Source organism: Brassica napus, chromosome C4 (assembly GCF_020379485.1).
Source record: "Brassica napus cultivar Da-Ae chromosome C4, Da-Ae, whole genome shotgun sequence".
In the NCBI taxonomy this organism is placed as follows: Eukaryota; Viridiplantae; Streptophyta; class Magnoliopsida; order Brassicales; family Brassicaceae; genus Brassica; species Brassica napus.
Window position 1 is genome coordinate 23,878,447 of NC_063447.1, and position 20,019 is coordinate 23,898,465.

The 20,019-nt window shown below is 36.2% G+C and overlaps 1 protein-coding gene across 4 annotated transcripts; it reads right to left on the minus strand.

Moving 5' to 3' along the window:
• Positions 1-1,583: 1,583 nt before the first annotated feature.
• LOC106392754 lies at positions 1,584-19,583 on the minus strand. 4 transcript variants are annotated; one of them, XR_007322321.1, is made up of 6 exons: positions 19,443-19,583; positions 19,069-19,348; positions 18,576-18,943; positions 17,158-17,368; positions 4,451-4,668; positions 1,600-4,366 (listed from the first exon to the last, which is right to left on the minus strand). XR_007322321.1 is itself a non-coding variant. In XM_048754346.1 (3 exons), exon 1 carries the CDS (start codon positions 10,400-10,402, stop codon positions 9,281-9,283), a length of 1,122 nt encoding a protein of 373 aa, XP_048610303.1. In that variant the 5' UTR covers positions 10,403-17,111; the 3' UTR covers positions 1,584-4,140; positions 4,231-4,366; positions 4,451-9,280. The 4 variants fall into 4 exon arrangements, 2 of the variants coding, with proteins under 2 accessions (XP_048610303.1, XP_048610301.1); XR_007322320.1 differs by having other exon boundaries at positions 3,283-4,366; positions 19,421-19,578; XM_048754346.1 differs by lacking the exons at positions 17,158-17,368; positions 18,576-18,943; positions 19,069-19,348; positions 19,443-19,583 and having other exon boundaries at positions 1,584-4,140; positions 4,231-4,366; positions 4,451-17,111.
• Between the last annotated feature and the right edge of the window lie 436 nt (positions 19,584-20,019).

The following is a 20,019-nucleotide window of genomic DNA, read 5'->3' on the forward strand; positions in this document are numbered from 1 at the left end:
AAAGATAAACACGAAGATCGAAGGAAAATGGAATATTTCCGCGAAGCGATAAACTCGACCAAGGGCAGAAAGGGAAAGAGCAAACCGCCTCTAGGAGGAATATATAAGGACGTCGAGGTTGAAGAGGCAAGGGGAAAATTCTTTTAAACTTAGAACTCTCTGCACTTAGAAACTTTTAGGCATTATTCTCGACATGCTCTGTTTCTATGATTTGCACCCGATTACTAGACGAACTCGCCCAGGCAGTTCGATCTCTTATTCTACTCTTTCAATCGAACTATTTTCGGCTTGATCCTTGAAAGAGGTACATAGGCAGCCTTGCGTAAGGTTCAATCCGAAATCAAATCAAAACCTTTTTTCATATCTTTTTTGTTTGTTGTTATCGAGCTGCGACTCAACTAGGTTGAAGGTTTTTGGTCGTTAGAACTAGGGACCTCGCTGACAGCTCTTGCGGCCGAAGCTTTTGTAATCTTTTGCAATGATAGAAACGCTCTTACGCGGATTCGAAATAAGATCAACTCTTTCTAAACTCGCTTTATTGTCTTTACATATTTTCCGCATTTATTTGGTTACTTGTCGTTGGCTTTCGCAGAGAATCCGGACCTCTGAGAAAGTTAGGGTTTCTTGATTTTCCTAAACTAAACGAAAATTGACGGTCTGAATTTTGGTTCTCACAGTTTGCGTAATGGATCAGTACCATTTCCATAGATTGGTATAATCACCACCAAGAGAACATTCTCAATTGGGGATATTTTCAATGATCAAAGAGACAATGTGCTCTTTCAAGAACTTGGGGTTGGTGTAAGCGTCTGTATACCTATAGAAAACATCGATGACACGCGAAAGGTTAAGAATTCTGATCAAGAAAGGGAAACAAAATGAGTGAGGCCTCATTAGCTCTCGGTTCAAGTCCTTCCAAGCAGTTGAAACAATGTTCGCTATTACTTGAACGGCTTGTTCCTTAGAAACACAAAATTGCTTCATATAACAGTCAACTAGATACGACCCGCGCCATGTGCGGTTAAGTATCACTTTTATGGTGTTATTATTAATTTGTTTATGAGATATACCGGTGTGACTATACTATTATATTATTGTGTATTTTTAATGTATATTATTCTGCTATATATAATGTTATTTTTTCTTTTACAATGTATTGAGTTTATGTTGCGAGGAGAACTATTTTTGCTTTTATCATAATGTTTGTTATCTAATCTATTAAATCTGTTTCAAATTTGTGGTTTACATTATTTTTTATTTGGACATAATGATATTTCTCTACATGTATAGATATAACTAATTTTATATTATTGTAGACAAAAGAATAAAGGGTAATGTTAAGATAAATATAAACAAAAATGTACTGACATTTTTAATTTACACAATATAAAATTAATTATTAATATAAATTAATTTAGATATCACCTAATGTTTCATCAACAATTTCTTTGTATATAACACTAATAATATGATGACAAACAAAAAAACACTAATAATATATTTGAACTCATTTTTAATATAAGTGTTTGTATACCATATCTTACACTTTCTATAAATAGGGGTCGGCAAAGTTGTTTTGTGGGTTCTTAGAATTTTATTAGACTATCTTACAGTGTCTATTATAAATATCAACTCATCATTGGAATATTTGATACAAAAAATAATCAATGATGAAAAATAAGAGGAAAACCAATATTAAAAGTTAAAGAAAGTTAAAAAAAATCTTACTTACTGTACTTTGCTTTTATACATTTTTAATTTAGTTTCAAATGTTATTACGTATTGTGATTTATTTCGATATGACAAAAATAATAGAATTGTGCTTTATGAATTTTTGTTTGCCTCTTTACTTGGTCAGTTATTTGATTATTAGAATTAATCAAACAAATGTTTGATATTAGAATCATATTTTTTGTAGAGGGGTAAAAATTAATTTCTAACCCACTGAAAAAAAGTTATAAACCATTGGCCCAATATAAACTAATCAGTTTATGAGTTTTTAAAATCTATACATGTACTCTACCTTTAGGAACTCGATTAGGAAAATTTTTGGAGATCTATTCTTTCTGTTTTTGTAAGTTATCCATACTGATATAGGCTCGTTGCTATCCTAAAAATTTAAATACTAACACTCATCATGATTTGTTTGCAGAACAGTAATTTCAATACTCATTCTTTTCACCAAACCTTCTAGAGGCTAAAGTTAGTGTTTATGGCGCCACCAAAAGCACCCTTCAGTTGCTCTCCACGAACTTGCTGTAATATGTTACAAATACACACCATTAAGCAAAGAACAGTAATTGAAGATACATAAAGAGACTACAAACTCATGTTGACAGCAGCAAGGTTCGTCCAAAAATGAGTGGTTCACATGACTTGTACATTAGTAATAAAGTCAATCACTTTCATTCTCTTACACACAAAAAACACTCATTCTCCATTGCTTTTTGGGGAAACATCAAGAACAAAGATAAAACCCAAAACTTCTGCTCGATTTTTTCTTGGGTTTCCTTAAACTATCAATCATATATATTTGGTTCTGAGCTCAAGGCTCAGTAGCCTTTAGAACCTCCTAAACCAGCTTTCATTACTAATCAAACTTTGAATCCGCTCTAAAAGAGATTCCTTCTTGATATCAGACTATACTCACCACAACTAAACTGATCAGCAAAACCAGATTTCTCTACTAACTCAAATACCTTAACAACTAAACTTCTTTAACTCAACTTGATTGATCAAAAGACTGTAACTTTTATATTTATCTATTCTGAGATCCAACCAATACAACACAATATAGTCGAGATCAACAATTAAAAGAAATTCAAAACACCTCCACTGTTTAACTTTATGGTATTCTACAACTTGACGACCATGGAAGCATCTTCTTGTTCCACAACCAACAGAACAAAACAGAGCCGAGATAAAAAAAATTAAAAAAATTCAAAAAACCTCCACTGTTTAACTTTATGGCATTCTGCTAGCATCTCCTTGTTCACAGCCTGATCCAGCTACTCAAGGAAATGGTTGTAATTAGTGGGTGATGCTTCTGGTGATACGTCTGCATAATCTCGAAGCTGTCGATGGCTCCAACATATTGTAATCGTAGTTAAGATCAGGAAGCGTAAATGATAGGATTCTGAGGAAACCCAGAAATCTTGAAGACATCTCCTTCAAGCTGTCTAGGGTTTTTCTACTCACTACAGAACAAATAGCCATTGCTGATAGATGATGATGAGATGCACAAACACAGAAGAACTGAATTGGGAAAAAAACGTGTATCAATCCAAAAAAAAAACGTGTATGAATTAGGTTAAATCATATAATTGTCAAATATGAGGTATGTTAACTTTAATTCAGTCGAATATTCTAAGAATTAGATGATAATTGTACCCTTAGTGAAAATTATATACATTATTAATAAGAGAGATATGAAGTGTGTGTTATATTTAGTCATGACATTTTCAATAGGTCCAAAAAAATTATACCATGATAATTTCAAATAGGACTCTATTTTAATGGATTAGATGCATGTCGCTACATACTCCCTTTTGTGTTCAAACTGCAATTATAACATGTCAAATGTATTCAATACTTTGGCAAACAAATGTTTTCAATGGACTGTCCATGTCTAAATGAACATTTTATTTGTGTGAACATTGATGACTTCCTCCAAGTCATTTTAACCTAATTTTAAGTATTTTGGACCAACCAATGTCTACGTAATCCATCCAATTTTTCTCCACAGACAAAATTGGGCTTAGCCATTTGATTCCACTTCGTATATGACTATGTCTACGATTGGCCCATTATGTTTTTGACACGGACCACCCATTTGTCATCCTAGCTACTTAAAATATATTTAGGAGCTTAAAATCAGATGTTGGTGCTCACCTCGTAGCTAGTAATGTCATTTGTGAATTGACATATTATCTCAGAAGCTATCCTTATTTTAGGTTGTGAGCTTAACCATTCAAAAGCATCGAGTTTCGCGAAATCTCCCATTCCCGCAAATGTCATGGCCATCATGGTATAGTAAGCGGAAGACAAGATAGCATTCTCTTTATACTCGTCAAATTTGGCAGTGTAATCCTTTCTCAACCACTTCGCCTCTTGCATATATCCATTGGCTGTTGATTTCAACTGATAATGAAAATTCAGTTAGAACTAAATATGCTTCAAAAGAGAAAACAACAATTAGTGTTCTTAAAAGTGATTATTGAAGGTCTTAACTGATTTCTTAAGATGTGAGCCACAACCTGACTTTCCTTGCATTTCAAGCTCCTCCTCGAGTTTATCATAGAAATCTATTGTGACACGGTAAAGATGTTTCATGCTGTGTATCCCCGTAGGGGCTTCGGGAAGCCACCTGTTAGGGCAAACCATGTTATAAGCCTGCCATCGAAAAATACGAAAAATATAAAAATCATTTATCTTTTTGCGAAACGAGTACTTTTCCAATGCATATGTGAATTGATCAAGTTCCCTCCTGTGCCATATGCATCATACATATCATCAAGCGCTGTGAGTAAGATGACTACACTAGCTAATGTAACTCGTGCTTGAGAATATTCAGGCTCAATGTATGTTCCAAGTGCCCACAGGTACGCCTCGGCTACTCTATGTTTTGTGTACGTTATCTTAGATTCAAATTCCACTTCTTTGTGCCACCTGAAATGTAGTGAAGAAGGTCAAGTACATGCCAGACCAAAACTATATGTATAATTATGTATATGTGTTGCAGAGCCAGTCTTGATGGCATTTTCATGAAACATTTTAATGGCCCTTTTTTATGGGACTCCACTTTCAAATAAATACCAGTTATGGACTAATAGACGGGGCCAGTCTAGAAAACTTTATTAGTGGGTGCATAAACTCATAAAAATAACAAATTTGAGAACGAACATGAGATGTCGGGAGTACACATGAAGACTTTGTCCATTTTAGCTAGCTGAAAATTAAGATAAAGTCTCACGAGCCGATGGGTTTACTAAGGAGTTTTATGTTGCTGCCTAGAAAGTGATTGGTCAAATACATAATTCGTAGTTTAGTATAGCTTATGTTGAAAAAGTTTATTTTAATACATAATTTATTTTAAAAAATTATTATTTGTAGTTATTATCATAATAAATATGGGCAAAATAGGTGAAGAAGCTAAAAGTTACATTGAAACAAAAATTATAATTTTTGTGAAACAAAAAAAAATTATTTATTAAATTCTTTAATTCTCAGCTTTAACCAGGGGCTAAAGCAGTACAACATTAATGGGGCACATGCACCCATAATTTTATCAATATTAACAGTTGTGTATGTAAATTTCTTAATTTTTTTGATGAAATTTCAAATTTATTCATCCTTTTAGGGAATTGACATTTACAAAAGAATAGGGGACTACTTTATCTTGCTACCTAAGCGTAAATCAAGAGTTCGAATGAATGAAAAAGATCAAATCTACATAATTTTATCAATATTAACAGTTGTGTATGTAAATTTCTTAATTTTTTTTGATGAAATTTCAAATTTATTCATCCTTTTAGGGAATTGACATTTACAAAAGAATATGGGACTACTTTATCTTGCTACCTAAGCGTAAATCAAGAGTTCGAATGAATGAAAAAGATCAAATCTACATAGTGTGATAAAACCAACGCTGCATAAGGCCTGAGAAATTTTGATCGGCTTTATACTTTAGTGATGAGATACGATTTCGCAACGCCTTGTCTATCACAGTGCACATAGCATCTGCTGTCATCCAACTTGTATGGTGTCTTCTCGCATTTTGCTCCCTCCAAAGGTGATATATAGTCGTCTGAAAGAGCAGTACTTTGATAAGGATGGTATCAAGACTACTTCCCCCGACACCCTGCAGATGGCTCAACGTCAAGTGCCAGTCCGGATCAGTATGAGTACCAAGAATGTGGTTTGCCAGTCCATGCCATACCGTAAATGAATAATGACATGCGAAGAAGAGGTGATCCCTTGTCTCGTCTGGTTCTCCACATAAAGGGCACCCTTGAATCATACCCCAAGAACGCATCCTATCACCTGTTGACAACCTGTTCTTGACTGCTAACCAGGTGATAAAAGAGAATCGAGGCACTCCCAGTGTAAACCAGATGACCTTGCTCCACCCCACTGGTTCTCTTTTATTGCGAATTTGTTCCCAAGTTTTTGAAGTTGAGAACGAGTCATGATAATCATCATCGCCAAACTTCCAGAGAACTGCATCTTTCCCATTTTGAGGAGCAAGGACCGGTTGATCTATAATGGTAGTATAGAGGTCGTGGTAGTGTCTGCTTCTCTGTCCTCGAATAGACCAGCCATTCTCATTTACCGCATCAGTAACCTTGGCTCTACAAGGTAGCCCAAGATATGTTGTTCCCGCTGCACCTGTGATATCAATTAGACGCCCCATATCCAGCAAATTGTCAAACCAGAAATAAGTAGAGTTCCCATCATGAACCTCAAACTTTAGAAATCCATATGCCACCACGCAACTTGAGAAGTTTTCTCCGCATCCACGAACCTTTTTGAGTGTCCCTAATGTCCCAAAAGGAGCTATCTTTGAGCAGATAATGCTTAACCCAACAGACCCAAAGTGATGTATGCTGAGTAAACAGACGCCAAATAAGCTTTAAGGCAAATACCATTGAGGAATCCCTCAGTCTTCTGACCCCCAGGCCGCCCTCGTCCTTTGGGCAACAAAGCTCTGCCCAGCTTACCTTAGCTTTATGAGTTTGTGTGGGTGATCCTGACCAGAGAAAAGCGCAGCACATACTTTGAATAGTTTCAAGACATTTAGCGGGAAGCAAAAAAGCTGAGCTCCAGAAGTTGACTGTACTCGTGATAATAGAGTTGATGAGCTGAAGCCTTCCAGCAAATGATAAGCTTTTGTTGGACCAGCTTAGCATTTACTGCTCACCTTGTCGATCAACGGTTCATAATCAAGAGGCGTTAAAGATTTAGTCATCAGAGGCATACCTAGGTAACGGATAGGAAGGGAACCAGCACTGATACCCAGGCTAGCCGCTGCTGCAAGAAGGGGTGCCACGTCCAGTCCAGATGCAAAAATTGTGGATTTAGTAGCATTGATGTGTAATCCTGACATGGTCGCAAAATTCTGCATGACCTCCACGACGCCTTGAAGTGAGCCAACTGTACCGTTTGTGAACACGACTATGTCATCTACAAAACTCAAATGTGTAAGTTTGACTCCTCGACATTGCGGGTGATATTGAAACCTCCCAGCCTCTGCTGCCTTGTTAAGGAGCTTAGTTAGCACATTACTCAGGATAACATAAGTACGGCGAGAGCGAACTGCCCTGCCTGATGCCCCTAGCACTGGTAAAGAAACCCTCCAGACTGCTGTTAACAGAGATAGAAAATGCTGCAGTACATATACATAGTCGAATCCAATGAACAAATTGAAGCGGAAGACCCATTGCTTTCAAAACGGAGGTAATGAAGGACCATTTGACAGTGTCAAAAGCCTTTGAGATGTCAAATTTAATTGCACTTCTCTGCGTAGTAGAGGTTTTATGGTAGCCATTCACCAGCTCCGATGCGAACAACACATTTTCCTGAAGAAGTCTTCCTGTGATAAAAGCACTCTGGTTTGGCTCAACTGCATCTGGAAAGATCACTTTCAGCCTGTTCGCAAGAACCTTTGAGATGACCTTATAGAGTAGGTTACAGCAGGCAATGAGGCGAAAGTCTTTCATCTTCTCAGCATTCTCAGTCTTGGGGATAAGGGAGAGTATCGTCGCATTAATACCTGACGGTAAGAACATGAAAAGGAAAAAATACTGGATCGCTGTGATGAAATCCTAACCAATTACTTTCTAGGCAGCAACATAAAACTCCTTAGTAAACCCATCTGGTCCTGAGACTTTATCATTGGGGAGAGATAGGAGAGCCTCATAGATTTCTTGAGCAGTGACTGGAGATACCAAGGATGTCGAGGCAGCAGTAGGACATCTGTACGTCTATAAATCCTGCAGAGACTCAATCGAAATCTCCTGTGTTTGCTCATGCGCCTGCAGAAAACGTTGAAAATGGGCCACTGCTTCTCTTTTAAAGTCACTAGGGGCCGTGAGCACTTCCCCTTGCTCTGTTACCAGCCTGCGGATGGTGTTCTGGGTAGCTCGAGCTTGAACTGATCGATGAAAGAAAGATGTGTTTTGATCTCCTGCCTGAAGCCAACGAATGCATGACTTCTGCCTATAAAACTTCTCCTCAATACGAGCCAGTTTATTCCACTTGTCATAAGCTTCTGCTGCTTGCGAAAAATTTTCTGCGGTAGGATCAGACAATACCCTATTCTGGCACTCACACAGTTCCTCAAAAGCTTGTTTGGTTCGGCTGGGAAGGTCTCCATAATGCGTACGGTTCAAAGTCCGCAGAACCGGGTTTAGCATTTTCAGCTTTTTGTGAAAAGAGGAAAGTGCTGTACGGGAGTGGAACAGCCTAGCAGTTGAGCTCTGGGTTTCCTGAATGGTTGGCAAAAACTCCTCGTTTTCTGCCAAGAAATTAAAGAAACGGAAAGGTTTACTCACATAATCATGTATTCCAGTTAGTCTGATCAAACACCTAGCATGATCTAATACTCCTCCAGCATCAAAGTAAGCATGGGAATTGGGAAAATGACGCAGCCAGTCTCCATTGACTAGAGCTCTGTCCAACTTGTTCCCTATTGGATCCTCGTCCCTCTTGTTCCACAAAGTGAAAAGAGCCTCTCCATAAGAAAAATCAACCAGAGAACAGTCCGTCAAAACCTCCTGAAAAGCCCTCAAACCAATCTGATCTGTCCGATAGTCCAAACTGCGAGAATGCTCACTTGATGATAGCGTGACATTGAAGTCGCCCAGCATTACCCAAGGCAAATTCAGATGAGCATGGGCTGATTGCGTCTCCCTAATCTCTCTCCATAAATGACTCCTCTCTGCTGCTGTGTTAAAGGCGTAAATTGCTGAACAAATGAACTGCTCGCCAGTTTCAGGGACTTTAACTGCACAAGTAATCATTTGAGCACTCCGGTGCAGCAGCGTAACAACAACTCTATCAGACCAACAAAACCAGATTCACCCTAAATGATGATGATCATAATTTGTTATTGAGTTCCAGGATGGCATTGCTGCATCCATACACTTCCTCTGGTTCTCCTCACGTACCCTTGTTTCCATTAGACAACCAAACAATGGCTTTTCTGTTTGTATCCAACTCCAGAGAGCGCGGTGCTTGCGTGACATATTGAAGCCAGACATATTCCATGAGAAAAATGACGTCATAACTTCCTAACGGAAGTTTTTTTAGAGTTTCCATGTCGATTGACGAATTTCAGGTCTCTTATTCGTACAACCTTCTGCTTCGAAGATTTATGGCTCACTGAGGATGAACTCTTCTTAGCTGCAGAGGAAACACGATTAATAGGGTGCCCTGTTTCTTCCGGTATCTCTCCCTCCTCTACTTCATCCTCTACTTCTGCCACCTCCTCTTCCTCAATGCCCATCAACGGGCTAAAACGTGATGGAGAAACCACAATAGGATCTTCCACCGTCGCAAATCTCTCTTCCAAACTTTGGTTCTCAATCTCAACTGTCTCAGACTCATTGTGTGATTTACCATAAACCGTTGCCCAGCCTCCTACTTCAGTTGCTGGGAACACTTCAATCGTTGGGTCAGTGAGCGTGATCCGCAAAACTTTTTCTGGATTGGCTTCCTTAGAGACAGAACTATTCAGCGCCTGAAGGGAACCATCCTTTGGTAAGGCTTCTAATTCTTTTAGAAGGCCTAGCATACCACCAGTAGCAGCAGTAGCTTCTGTAGTATTAGTACCAGTAGCACCAATAGCATCAGTACCAGTAGTAACAACCTCAGTCTCTTGGGGTACCGTACCACCAATGACAGCAGTAGTAACAACCACAATCTCTTGGGGAACTGTACCAAAGCTAGTCTCCTCTCCTACATCTTCTGAACGCCTCAACATCCTTATGCATGTGTCCTTACATTCAGTGTTCTTATGACCCCAGCCATGACAGATACTACACCGAGCAGGGAGCCACGGGAACTGCACTTCAATCTCCCATTGCAAACCATCTTTATCCTTGAACACGATCTTCTCAACAAGAGGCTGATGCAAATCAATCTCTGCTAGCACACGAGCTACATCCAGACACGTACAGCGCTCAGTGTTTGGGTGAAGCTTAACAAACTTTCCTACCGCTCTGGTAAGACACTTTAGGCCTTTTTGGGAAAAAAGACCATTACGAACCCCTTTGAGATCAACCCATACGGGCATAGCTGAAAGATCCGGAGGGTTTAACGCCGATTCCGGTGACCATTCATTCACTACAAGTGGCACATCGGAGATGTGCCAGTACTTACGACCAATCACTCTAGACCTCATCTGATTGTTGTCAATACGAAACAAAACCGTGTTCTTATCAATGAACTGAACATCAATTTTGGACCCCGCTTTTGGAGATGACCAGATTCGATTCACAGTAGCGTGAATGGAACCTACATGGGGCGCACCCCCAATGAAGTAACCAACCACGAAACTTTTCCAAAGGAGCTATGCTTCATCAAAAATTGCATCTGAATAGAAGCAACTCCTTCGACGATTTCGATTTCTGGGCATTCCTCAGTGGAGTGGTTTGGTTCGAGTTGGAGGAGCGTGGCTCGCCGATGCTGGAATTCGGAGTGGGGTGCTGTCTTCATCGGTAGGGTTTCCGCCATCGCCTTCAGACATTATTTTTAAAAATAAATTATGTATTAAAATAACTTTTTCAACATAGGCTATACTAAACTACGAAGATCTCGAGTCCGAGAGCCAACTCGGTGGAATCGAATCATCATAAACCATATATAGCAGAAGACTGAGTCCGAGCACTTCGTGTAAGCTTATCAGACATTGTGTTCTTTGCTTTCGGATATGTTGAATTCTGAAAAGAGTGAAGAATTTCTTACTATGAAATTCTTCCAAATGTGTAGTATAATAAAGTTATTTTTGGTATTATAACTTAATTTTAATAGTGTGTAAGAATTTCATAATTACAATTTTGGTGGAGCCAAAAGAGTATTTTTTATATTTTTTAATAGTGTGTAATTCAAATATTACATTAAGTTATATGATAACATATACAAGAAATTTAAAAAAATGTTTCAAAAAAAATTATGTTTCAAAAAAAAATAATAAAAAAATTGTATTATGTAGTTAAGATATAAATTATATGATATGTAATTAAAAAATCAATTGTTATTTTTTATTTTAGAATTATCTTTTAACATATTTATAATATGTAAATGGGAGTCCATAAACTAGAATAATTAGGAAAAAATTATATAATAAACAATGATAAAATAAAAATAAATGTTGCATCTACGGTTAATTGATTCTCTCCGAGATAACTATGAATACAAAAAGAAGTCACTTTACGTACCTTTGATTAAACACTGACCGGAGTAAATATATAAAAAATGATTAATGTTAAAATTTGAGAGAAGATTTGTGAGAATGTGTTGTATATTTCTTATTGCTTACACCACTATATATAGTGGTTCATATAAGGTGGAGTGAAAGGGAGAATTGATTACAAAGATACTCTACATAATGACATGGTCAAACTCATAAAGATTAAGGTGGAATGGGTCTTCCATGTGGCTGGATGTAAACCCCCCAATGGACTCTAGTCTTGAACTTGTATGGTCTAGGTTATGGACCATCCACTTCATGATTCATAACACTCTCCCTTGGATGTTATAACCAAATAGGGTTTGTAACATGCTAATGTTGCCTCATTAAAACCTCTCCCGGAAAACCCAAAACCCAATGTGGTGAAAAGGAAAACCAGAGAAAGGAAAAAGAGTACAACACACATTACTCCCCCTGATTTGGACATCACTGAAGGTCCTTGAGTCTATGCGTGCCAATCTTGTTGCGTGAACTTCCTGAATGTGCAAGAGGGCAATGATTTGGTGAAGAGGTCGGCTGAGTTTTCACTAGACCGGATCTGAAGGACGTTGGCCTCTCCAGCTTTCTGCAACTCATGGGAAAAGAAAAACTTGGGTAGAATATGTTTGGTTCGGTCACCTTTGATATACCCGTCTTTGAGTTGAGCAATGCAAGCTGCATTATCTTCATATATGATGGTCGGACCCGTTGGGTCGCATATGGACGCATAATGTGGTCCTATACCTTTTGTTCAAAGATGAACTTCGATCTTATAGCTTATCTTTATGATAGCTTATTCATTCATACCACAGCTTGGTTGGTTCATGCTGAGAATTCGACCAACCATAAGTATTACCAAAATTTGGCTAATTTGTGGTGATGGTCTATAACCTTTTCTATGGTTTAATGAATAACCATTTAACCTATCTTAGGCTGGTTAGTATAAAACACAAGGAATTTAAAATTCCTCTATGGACTGATTTGAATTGTTCTTATAGAACTCTTCACTTGCTTACATGTAGTAATTTAATTCAGTCCGTGAACAACTTTAGGAAAATGCTGTTCAAAAGAACTTCTTTTCTCATCTTTTGATTATGAGCTCAATATCGTTTGGTAAACCTTTTTGTACTAATAATATTATCATCATCATCCAGTGAGTCATATATAGCATACTACATCTTTTGAATTTCTTCCAGACATCATATGTAGTGAAATATGTAGTAGTATCCACCACATTGGATTATATAGACCTTTCCCGGTCTGTCTCACGATTTATCCTTCTTTCAGGATTTATATATTCACTGGGCATCATATGGCGTTTACATATTCATGGCCAATACAATACGTCTTTTATATATCACTTTAAACCCCACGTTTCTTTCATTATTCATTATGAGTACTCTTGTGTGGGTTTATGATCCTCGATACATATCTTTGTATTCATGTGCTACATACTTGCGCATTTTCTATTAATGTATGTGTCGACACACTTATATATATATATATATATAGTTCCTTTTAGTTCCAGACATGGTATAAATCAATTTGAGATTTCATTATCTAGGACCTTAATAACCTTATAACTTGGCGTCCCAAGCTATATGGTATGGTACCTAGTTGTTCAGCTGGCCAGCCTTATATCTCAATGTCTGGAATGGTTTCCTTTAATAAAACTCGGATTTTATCTCATGCACCTTTCTTTCTTTCCGAGGTTCCTTAGAATTTATGGAACTTTATTTGGAACATTTATTTGGTCTATCCTATATAGACTTTGTAGCAACTTGGTTGTGTCTTTAAGACATCAAAACCGTGTGGTGCTAAGCTGGGATGACATAGTCATTCTTTCTCTCGGGTCAATGTGTCTGGCATTTTATTTTGCTATCATTGTAGCATATGGACGTCTATAAATTATTTTCTAGTCCGAGGATCTTTGCCAAGACATTGATGGTTGATACCAGATGGTAGATACCATTCTTTATCATTCTTTATACCAGCTTATTACTTTTCTCCTTTCATTGTTGGATATTCGGATTCATAAACCTTATGTAATCCTTGTTCCTTGGTCTATAATTAGATCACCCATTTTGGCTCAAGGTTTCTTTTAAACTTATGGAAAAAGTATATTCATAATATATATCCAACATATATTCCCAATCCTCATTATGAGTTTCTAAGATCACATGATCTTAGATGGCACATATATTTGTGGTGGATTCTTTCATAATATCTTAAGATGATATATGTCTGGACTCATGACCCATATCAGTCTGAGGTGGGAATATCTATGATCACTTATATGGCCTGATATAATTACTATGGCCTGATGCAGGTTCATTCTTTTATAACTCATAATGTTCCCAAGCATATGGACTTTTAGAATTTGAACCTTATAGGTAATGGTCTTTATATCAAATTCAACCAATATGTAATATGGTTGTGGACCATGTTTCACGGATTTTAGTATGGTCATGTATCATGGGATTTGTCCTCACTCCCCCTCATGAACATACTCAAATTCGTGGTGCTTGGGACAATAAATTCCCTTGTGCATAGATATATTGCACACACGTGAGATCTTATGGGATAACATTTGTGCCCTTTTAAATATTTGCATCATAATCCGAATGGCTAAGTATGGTAATGCCATCTAAGTGATAAATTTCGTGGGTTAATCAAACATGATTGCCCTGGCTATTTGCCTAATATCATATTGATCACTAGATCAATAGAGAATGTAGTCTCGACCACTTAGGCGATTTTAATTTAGGTACTCTTATTCCCTTTTGTCCATTGTTGGAAACCATTTTTTCTTCTCAATTCAATGGACCTTATAGGGTGAATATAATGCCATTTAGGCAAAGCCTTGGTCGAGCTTCTTTTCCTTTCTTTCAAGGAATGTCCAGTTGAGTTCAAGAGTATTTTATAACTGAGCCTGGATGGCAGAGCATGTCGTGCCATTTGTCAAAGGCTTCTTTGAACTCTTTGGAAAAGTGAGTTGGGGTATTAATCCTCGATCATATTTATCTTGGCACAATAAAGGCATATAAATATAGTTTCTTATCAAACAACAATTTGAATAAGATAATGATGAACTCAAAGTAATTCATTTTATTAATGAAGTCGTGTATAAAGCAAAGTATCAAAGCAATTCATGAAACATAAACTCAGGAAACATGAAAATGAGAATGTCAAAAGACAATTATATAATATGGCCTTCACAATGCATGTGTTGCCATATGGCGCTCAACTTCAGCTTCATCAGCTATAGGAGGCCTCATCTCATTATTCTTTAGCTCAATGTATCTTTTCTGAAGCTTGTCAAATCTGTTGATGGTATCTTTGATTTTCTGCTTTCTTTGTTCAGAAGCCAAAAGATATGACAAAAGGTCATTATAAGTGGTGAACTTCTTAGCCGTGTGTAGCAACAGCACATCCTTTGGATGGAATGTGGAGTAGGTCTTATATAATAAAGAATAATGTGTTATCCTTTCACCACATAGTTCAAGACTATAAGCAATATCCATCAGAGCAGAATTATATTTGTCCACGGATTCAAAATCCTGGAATCTGAGGATCTCCCATTCATGGTTGGCCTTTTGCCACGATACCGGTTTGAACCTTTTCCTTAACTGTAACCAAAGGTCACAAGGATCCTCAACATGGAGATACAGGTCTCTTAATTCCTCAGTGAGATGATAACGAATAATCGTTATAGCTCTATGCCTTTCACTGTCAATGATATCATTGTACTCATTGATGCATTGTCCGAGTCCTCTGGATCTCAGGGCAACAAGAGTATTCTTTACCCATTCTAGGTAATTATCTCCAGAGAGATTTAAGGCAGAGTAATCTGAGGGTTCAAATCTCGACATCTGAATATTTAACGAGTAATTCAAGCACTCAGAATTCTATGTAAGCAATAGAATAAATCAATGTATATGATTTCAATAAGGCTTTCCCCCAAATCATATAATCTATTTGCTTAAGCAATCTTAGTATGAGAATGATTAATTGATCATTGCATCTAGTAATCCTTTTAATTATAATTCAAATTGGATTGATTATATATAGGGTATTAAGGCCCTTTAGAATTTGAATAAGGATCAATCATTATTTTATTAAATTAGATCAAGCAAGATGGATGAAATCAAGCAAATGCATGGATCAAGAAATAGCTGAATGCATGTTCAGAACTAAGCATTGGACTTAAACAATCTATATGTGATTCCTAATGCATGAGGATATTTGGTTTTCAAAGATCATAAAGCAAAAACCGATTCCTTCCCCCTTTTACAGGGTAAACCAAGACAAGAAAATTTTATAATTTTCAGGATATGTCTAGAACAAATTCAATTAGATTTTCAATCAATCGGTTTCAAAGCTAGTTTATGTTTTCAAATTAAACAAACATGCTTAACTTTAAAAATAACCGATTTAATCTAATTAGATGCAAGCAATATGAACCAATTTAGATTTTATTTTAAATGCCCCATGATTAGAATGATCTATTATATGTATGCATGCTCAGTTTTAATAAAACTATATGACAAGCGGATGCATGGAAATGATCAGTTCATGATATGTGTATGATCTAACAATTTACTAATCCATGTTTGATCTAATAGATGCTATCAGATATTTATATATGATCAGTATATAATTCAATCATCACAAAATCACTTTTCAAGGTTGGTTTTTAGATCAAGATAAATTTATATCATTTGTTCAAACTATAATGAACCGATTTCAAGGCCGGTTTAGATTTAGATAAATTTTGACAAACAACTATGTGATCAAATGATTTCAACTTAGTATTTATTTTAGCCTATATCATAACTATTTAAATCAAGCTATATGTTATAATATTTTGATAAATTCTACCTAGTCAAAGATATGCATTTAAAACAATCATAAAAGTTTTAAATTTTGATCAGTTACAATATAAAACATCAATGGTCAAAGATATGCATTGATTAGGATTTAAGTTTTGATATCTTTGGGTTTGACTGAAAGATTATGGCTGAAAAGATTGTGGCCGGAAAAGGTCATGGCCGGAAAAAAAAAATCATGTCCGGATTTGGATTTAGGGGTTCAGCCGATTATTGCTTAGAGTTTAGGGGATTGATAAAAATCAAGCAAAAAGGATTTAGGGAATTGATATGTATAATGACCATCAAGATACATATCCGGTTATAAAACAAACAAGGGGATTTGAGATTTTGATGTGGATAAGGGCCGATTTGGATCAGTAAGCACATCGAATGGGATTAAGATTTTGATGGCCAGCTTATTCATCTGGCTATACAGCCGGTAATACGGCCAAACAAAGATTATGGGTTTCAATCCTTTAGTCAATCCGGATTTAAGGCCGGATCAAAATAGGAGAAAGGGGAACCAATTTTAAGGCTTGCTAGCTAAAAGGGGTTTATGATTTTCTCTAATATCTTTTATAATTTCAAATAGTTCTTAGAAACAAGATTCATATAGATCTTAGATTATTAATAAGTTTTATAAGTTTTTAGAGATTCCTAGATCTTTAGAGATTCAAATAATTTTAGAATCAAGATTCATATAGATCTTAGATTCAAGATTAATATTTGTGATAATTTTAGATCTATAGATTTTTATAAGTTTTATGATTCAAATAGATCTAATAATCATGATTCAGATATGTGGTGTTCTTAAATTTTATGGATAGATTAGTTTACCTTTTAGAAAACACCAAATTGATCTGAATGGACCACCGTGAGAGAGAGCTGATCCGCGGATGAGCTGGTTGAGAGAGAGGTGGAGGAGCTGGCCGGAAAACCGTGAGAGGGATAGACATGGCCGGCGGAGCAAGGCTGAGGGCCGGAAGAGATGGCCGGAAAAGAGATGATCGCCGGCGGATGGGATTGCTCAGGTGGAGAGAGTCTCGTGCTGATAACGTGTTAAGATTTGAGAGAAGATTTGTGAGAATGTGTTGTATATTTCTTATTGCTTACACCACTATATATAGTGGTTCATACAAGGTGGAGTCAAAGGGAGAATTGATTACAAAGATACTCTACATAATGACATGGTCAAACTCATAAAGACTAAGGTTGAATGAGTCTTCCATAAACCCCCCAATGGACTCTAGTCTTGAACTTTTATGGTCTAGGTTATGGACCTTCCACTTCACTCCATAACAATTAAAACTTTTTTCATCTAATTGATTTATACAAAAGCTGAAGTGAGAGTATTTATTTCGCTAAGCTATTATAAGCCTATATAAATTTTGATCTTTATATATTTATTTTGAATAGAGCACCGATATCTCAGGTACGGCTATATGTGTTGAGCAGCCGAGATAATTAACTTGTTACACATGCAAGCTCTTGGTGGTGCAGCATTTGCAGCAAAATTGGTTCAGTTCAGTTTCATTCCGCTTTTGGTTAATTTTGGTTTTTATTTTGAAAATCGAAAATGAAACCAAAAACCAAATTATTTTTCAAAACTCTACCGAAATAAATCAAACTCAAACCGGTAACCAAACTAAAACCTAAAGTTTTTGTTTGGTTTGATTCAGTTAATTCGGTTCCGACAAAATTCGCATGTCTACTTCTCTCTTTTTGCATTTGGCTCGTGCCACACCCACTCCATACGTGGATCCGTCCCTGTATTGTATGTGTTGCAGAGCCGGTCTTGGTGACATTTCAATGAAACATCTCAATAGCCCATTTTTAGAACTCTACTTCTAAAAAAATATCGGCAATAAAAGCGTGGCAAAATTGTTTTATAGATTTTGTTATAAAGAATTTTCATAAAAATAGTTTACCCAGCGAATTTTAAATTTAAATTAAATTATATTAAAATAGACAAAATTTTAATATAATATTATGTGAAATAAATATTACTATTTAGCTATGAGATATAACTATAGGGTAAAATATATAAAATTATCAAATGTTATTATGATATAGTTATGTAGATATAATTATATGATAAAAAAATAAAAATAATTACATATTTAAACTGTTTCTCTTTTATAATTATTTTACACACTATATTTTATCCTATTAAAATTAATATATATTTATTTTGAGTTAGATCCCAATATCTCAGGTACGGTTATATGCATGTGCTGAGCAGCCGAGATAATTACCTTGTTACACAAGCAAGCTCATGGCGGTACACCATTTGCAACAAAGTCGATCTTTGCAAACTCAAGTAATGTTGAGTCACACTTCTCTTCAGCCTCGTAGTATGAGATAAATTGCCTCGTTTCTATCCTGGAGATGCCTTTGTGAAATGGATGTTTTAGGGCGTTCTTGACGCGTATAGCGAGATGAGGGCTAGACCGAGAAGAAATTTCTTCTAAATGAGCATTTGAAAAAGCGAGAGCTTCATCAAGAGTGTCTTCTCCAGGAGTACTCCATTGTGCAGCTTCATATAAGCTTAACGTGCCCCTTGCATCTGCCACTAAGTGTGCTTTGAACTTCCCATCCTCGTCCTTGAACTTGTTAAATACATCTTGAGACGTAAATATACAAAATTGCGTTACGTGAAATGCAAACAAATGTTTTTTTTCGTAACTAAAAATGCAAAGAAAATTTCTTGTAAACCACTTGAAATGTTTTATAGTATAAAACAATTACCAGCAGAAAGTTTGAACCCGAATTGCCTAAAAACTTGGAAAACTATTCCAACCGTGTAGAAATTACATCCGTCTTGTCTTATCTTCTGATTAAAATCAAGAGAATCAAAAGACTTCTCCAGTTGATGTGTGATATCTTTTTCAAAATGATAGGAGACACCAAGGCGACATAGCGTGTCGATGAACTTGATATTCTCTATCGGATTCGCTCGTGAAGCCATAAACGACTCCTTTACAGTCTCCTTTAGAATGCTATGCTTCTCTTTAAGTGTATCACTTGCCTATATGGAATGGAAGTGATTAATTATAAATCATGCATGAAATAAATAATTTTATGAAAATGATATACATACAAGATCAGAATTTGAAAACCACGTTAAGATATCTTCCCATATGTTCACTGGAAAATCGGCTAGTGGTCGCTGAACTTCACTCTCCATGTTAAAAGTTTCTGGTAGCAATCGTCTTCGCAACTTAATAACTTGTGGTTAGACAAAGCTTTACCAAAACGACTGACCTCTCTGTACATATATATAGAAAATTAAAGCAATCATTACAATTCAGATTTTTTTCCTTCTTTTTCTTAATAAATATAATACAGTTTTTTTTCATAACTGAGTCGTGGGACAATTGTTTTCTTTGGATAAATTAGGCCTAGGATAAGTACAATAAAGATTTAGTTGACGTATGCATGTGATAATTGTCAATGATATATTAATACATAAAAATATATATTTTAGCGGTATTGTCCATGAGATGTAAAAAAGAACCGGAACTGTCAATGATATGAAATATTTTTGTTTGTGCTCCTTTTTTATTTTTGGCTTTTTGGATGGTCTACAGTGACAATAAACCAATACGCTCTATATTATTTTGTTCGAGTATTCTTTATAATTACCTAAAATGGAAACGTTTGATAGCTCCAGTTCATCAATTAGCAATTCGAACGTAA

Bases quoted from the DNA above. Each gene is read 5' to 3' on its own strand.
- LOC106392754 (XM_048754346.1), bottom strand. From the start codon at position 10,402: ATGAGGTCTAGAGTGATTGGTCGTAAGTACTGGCACATCTCCGATGTG.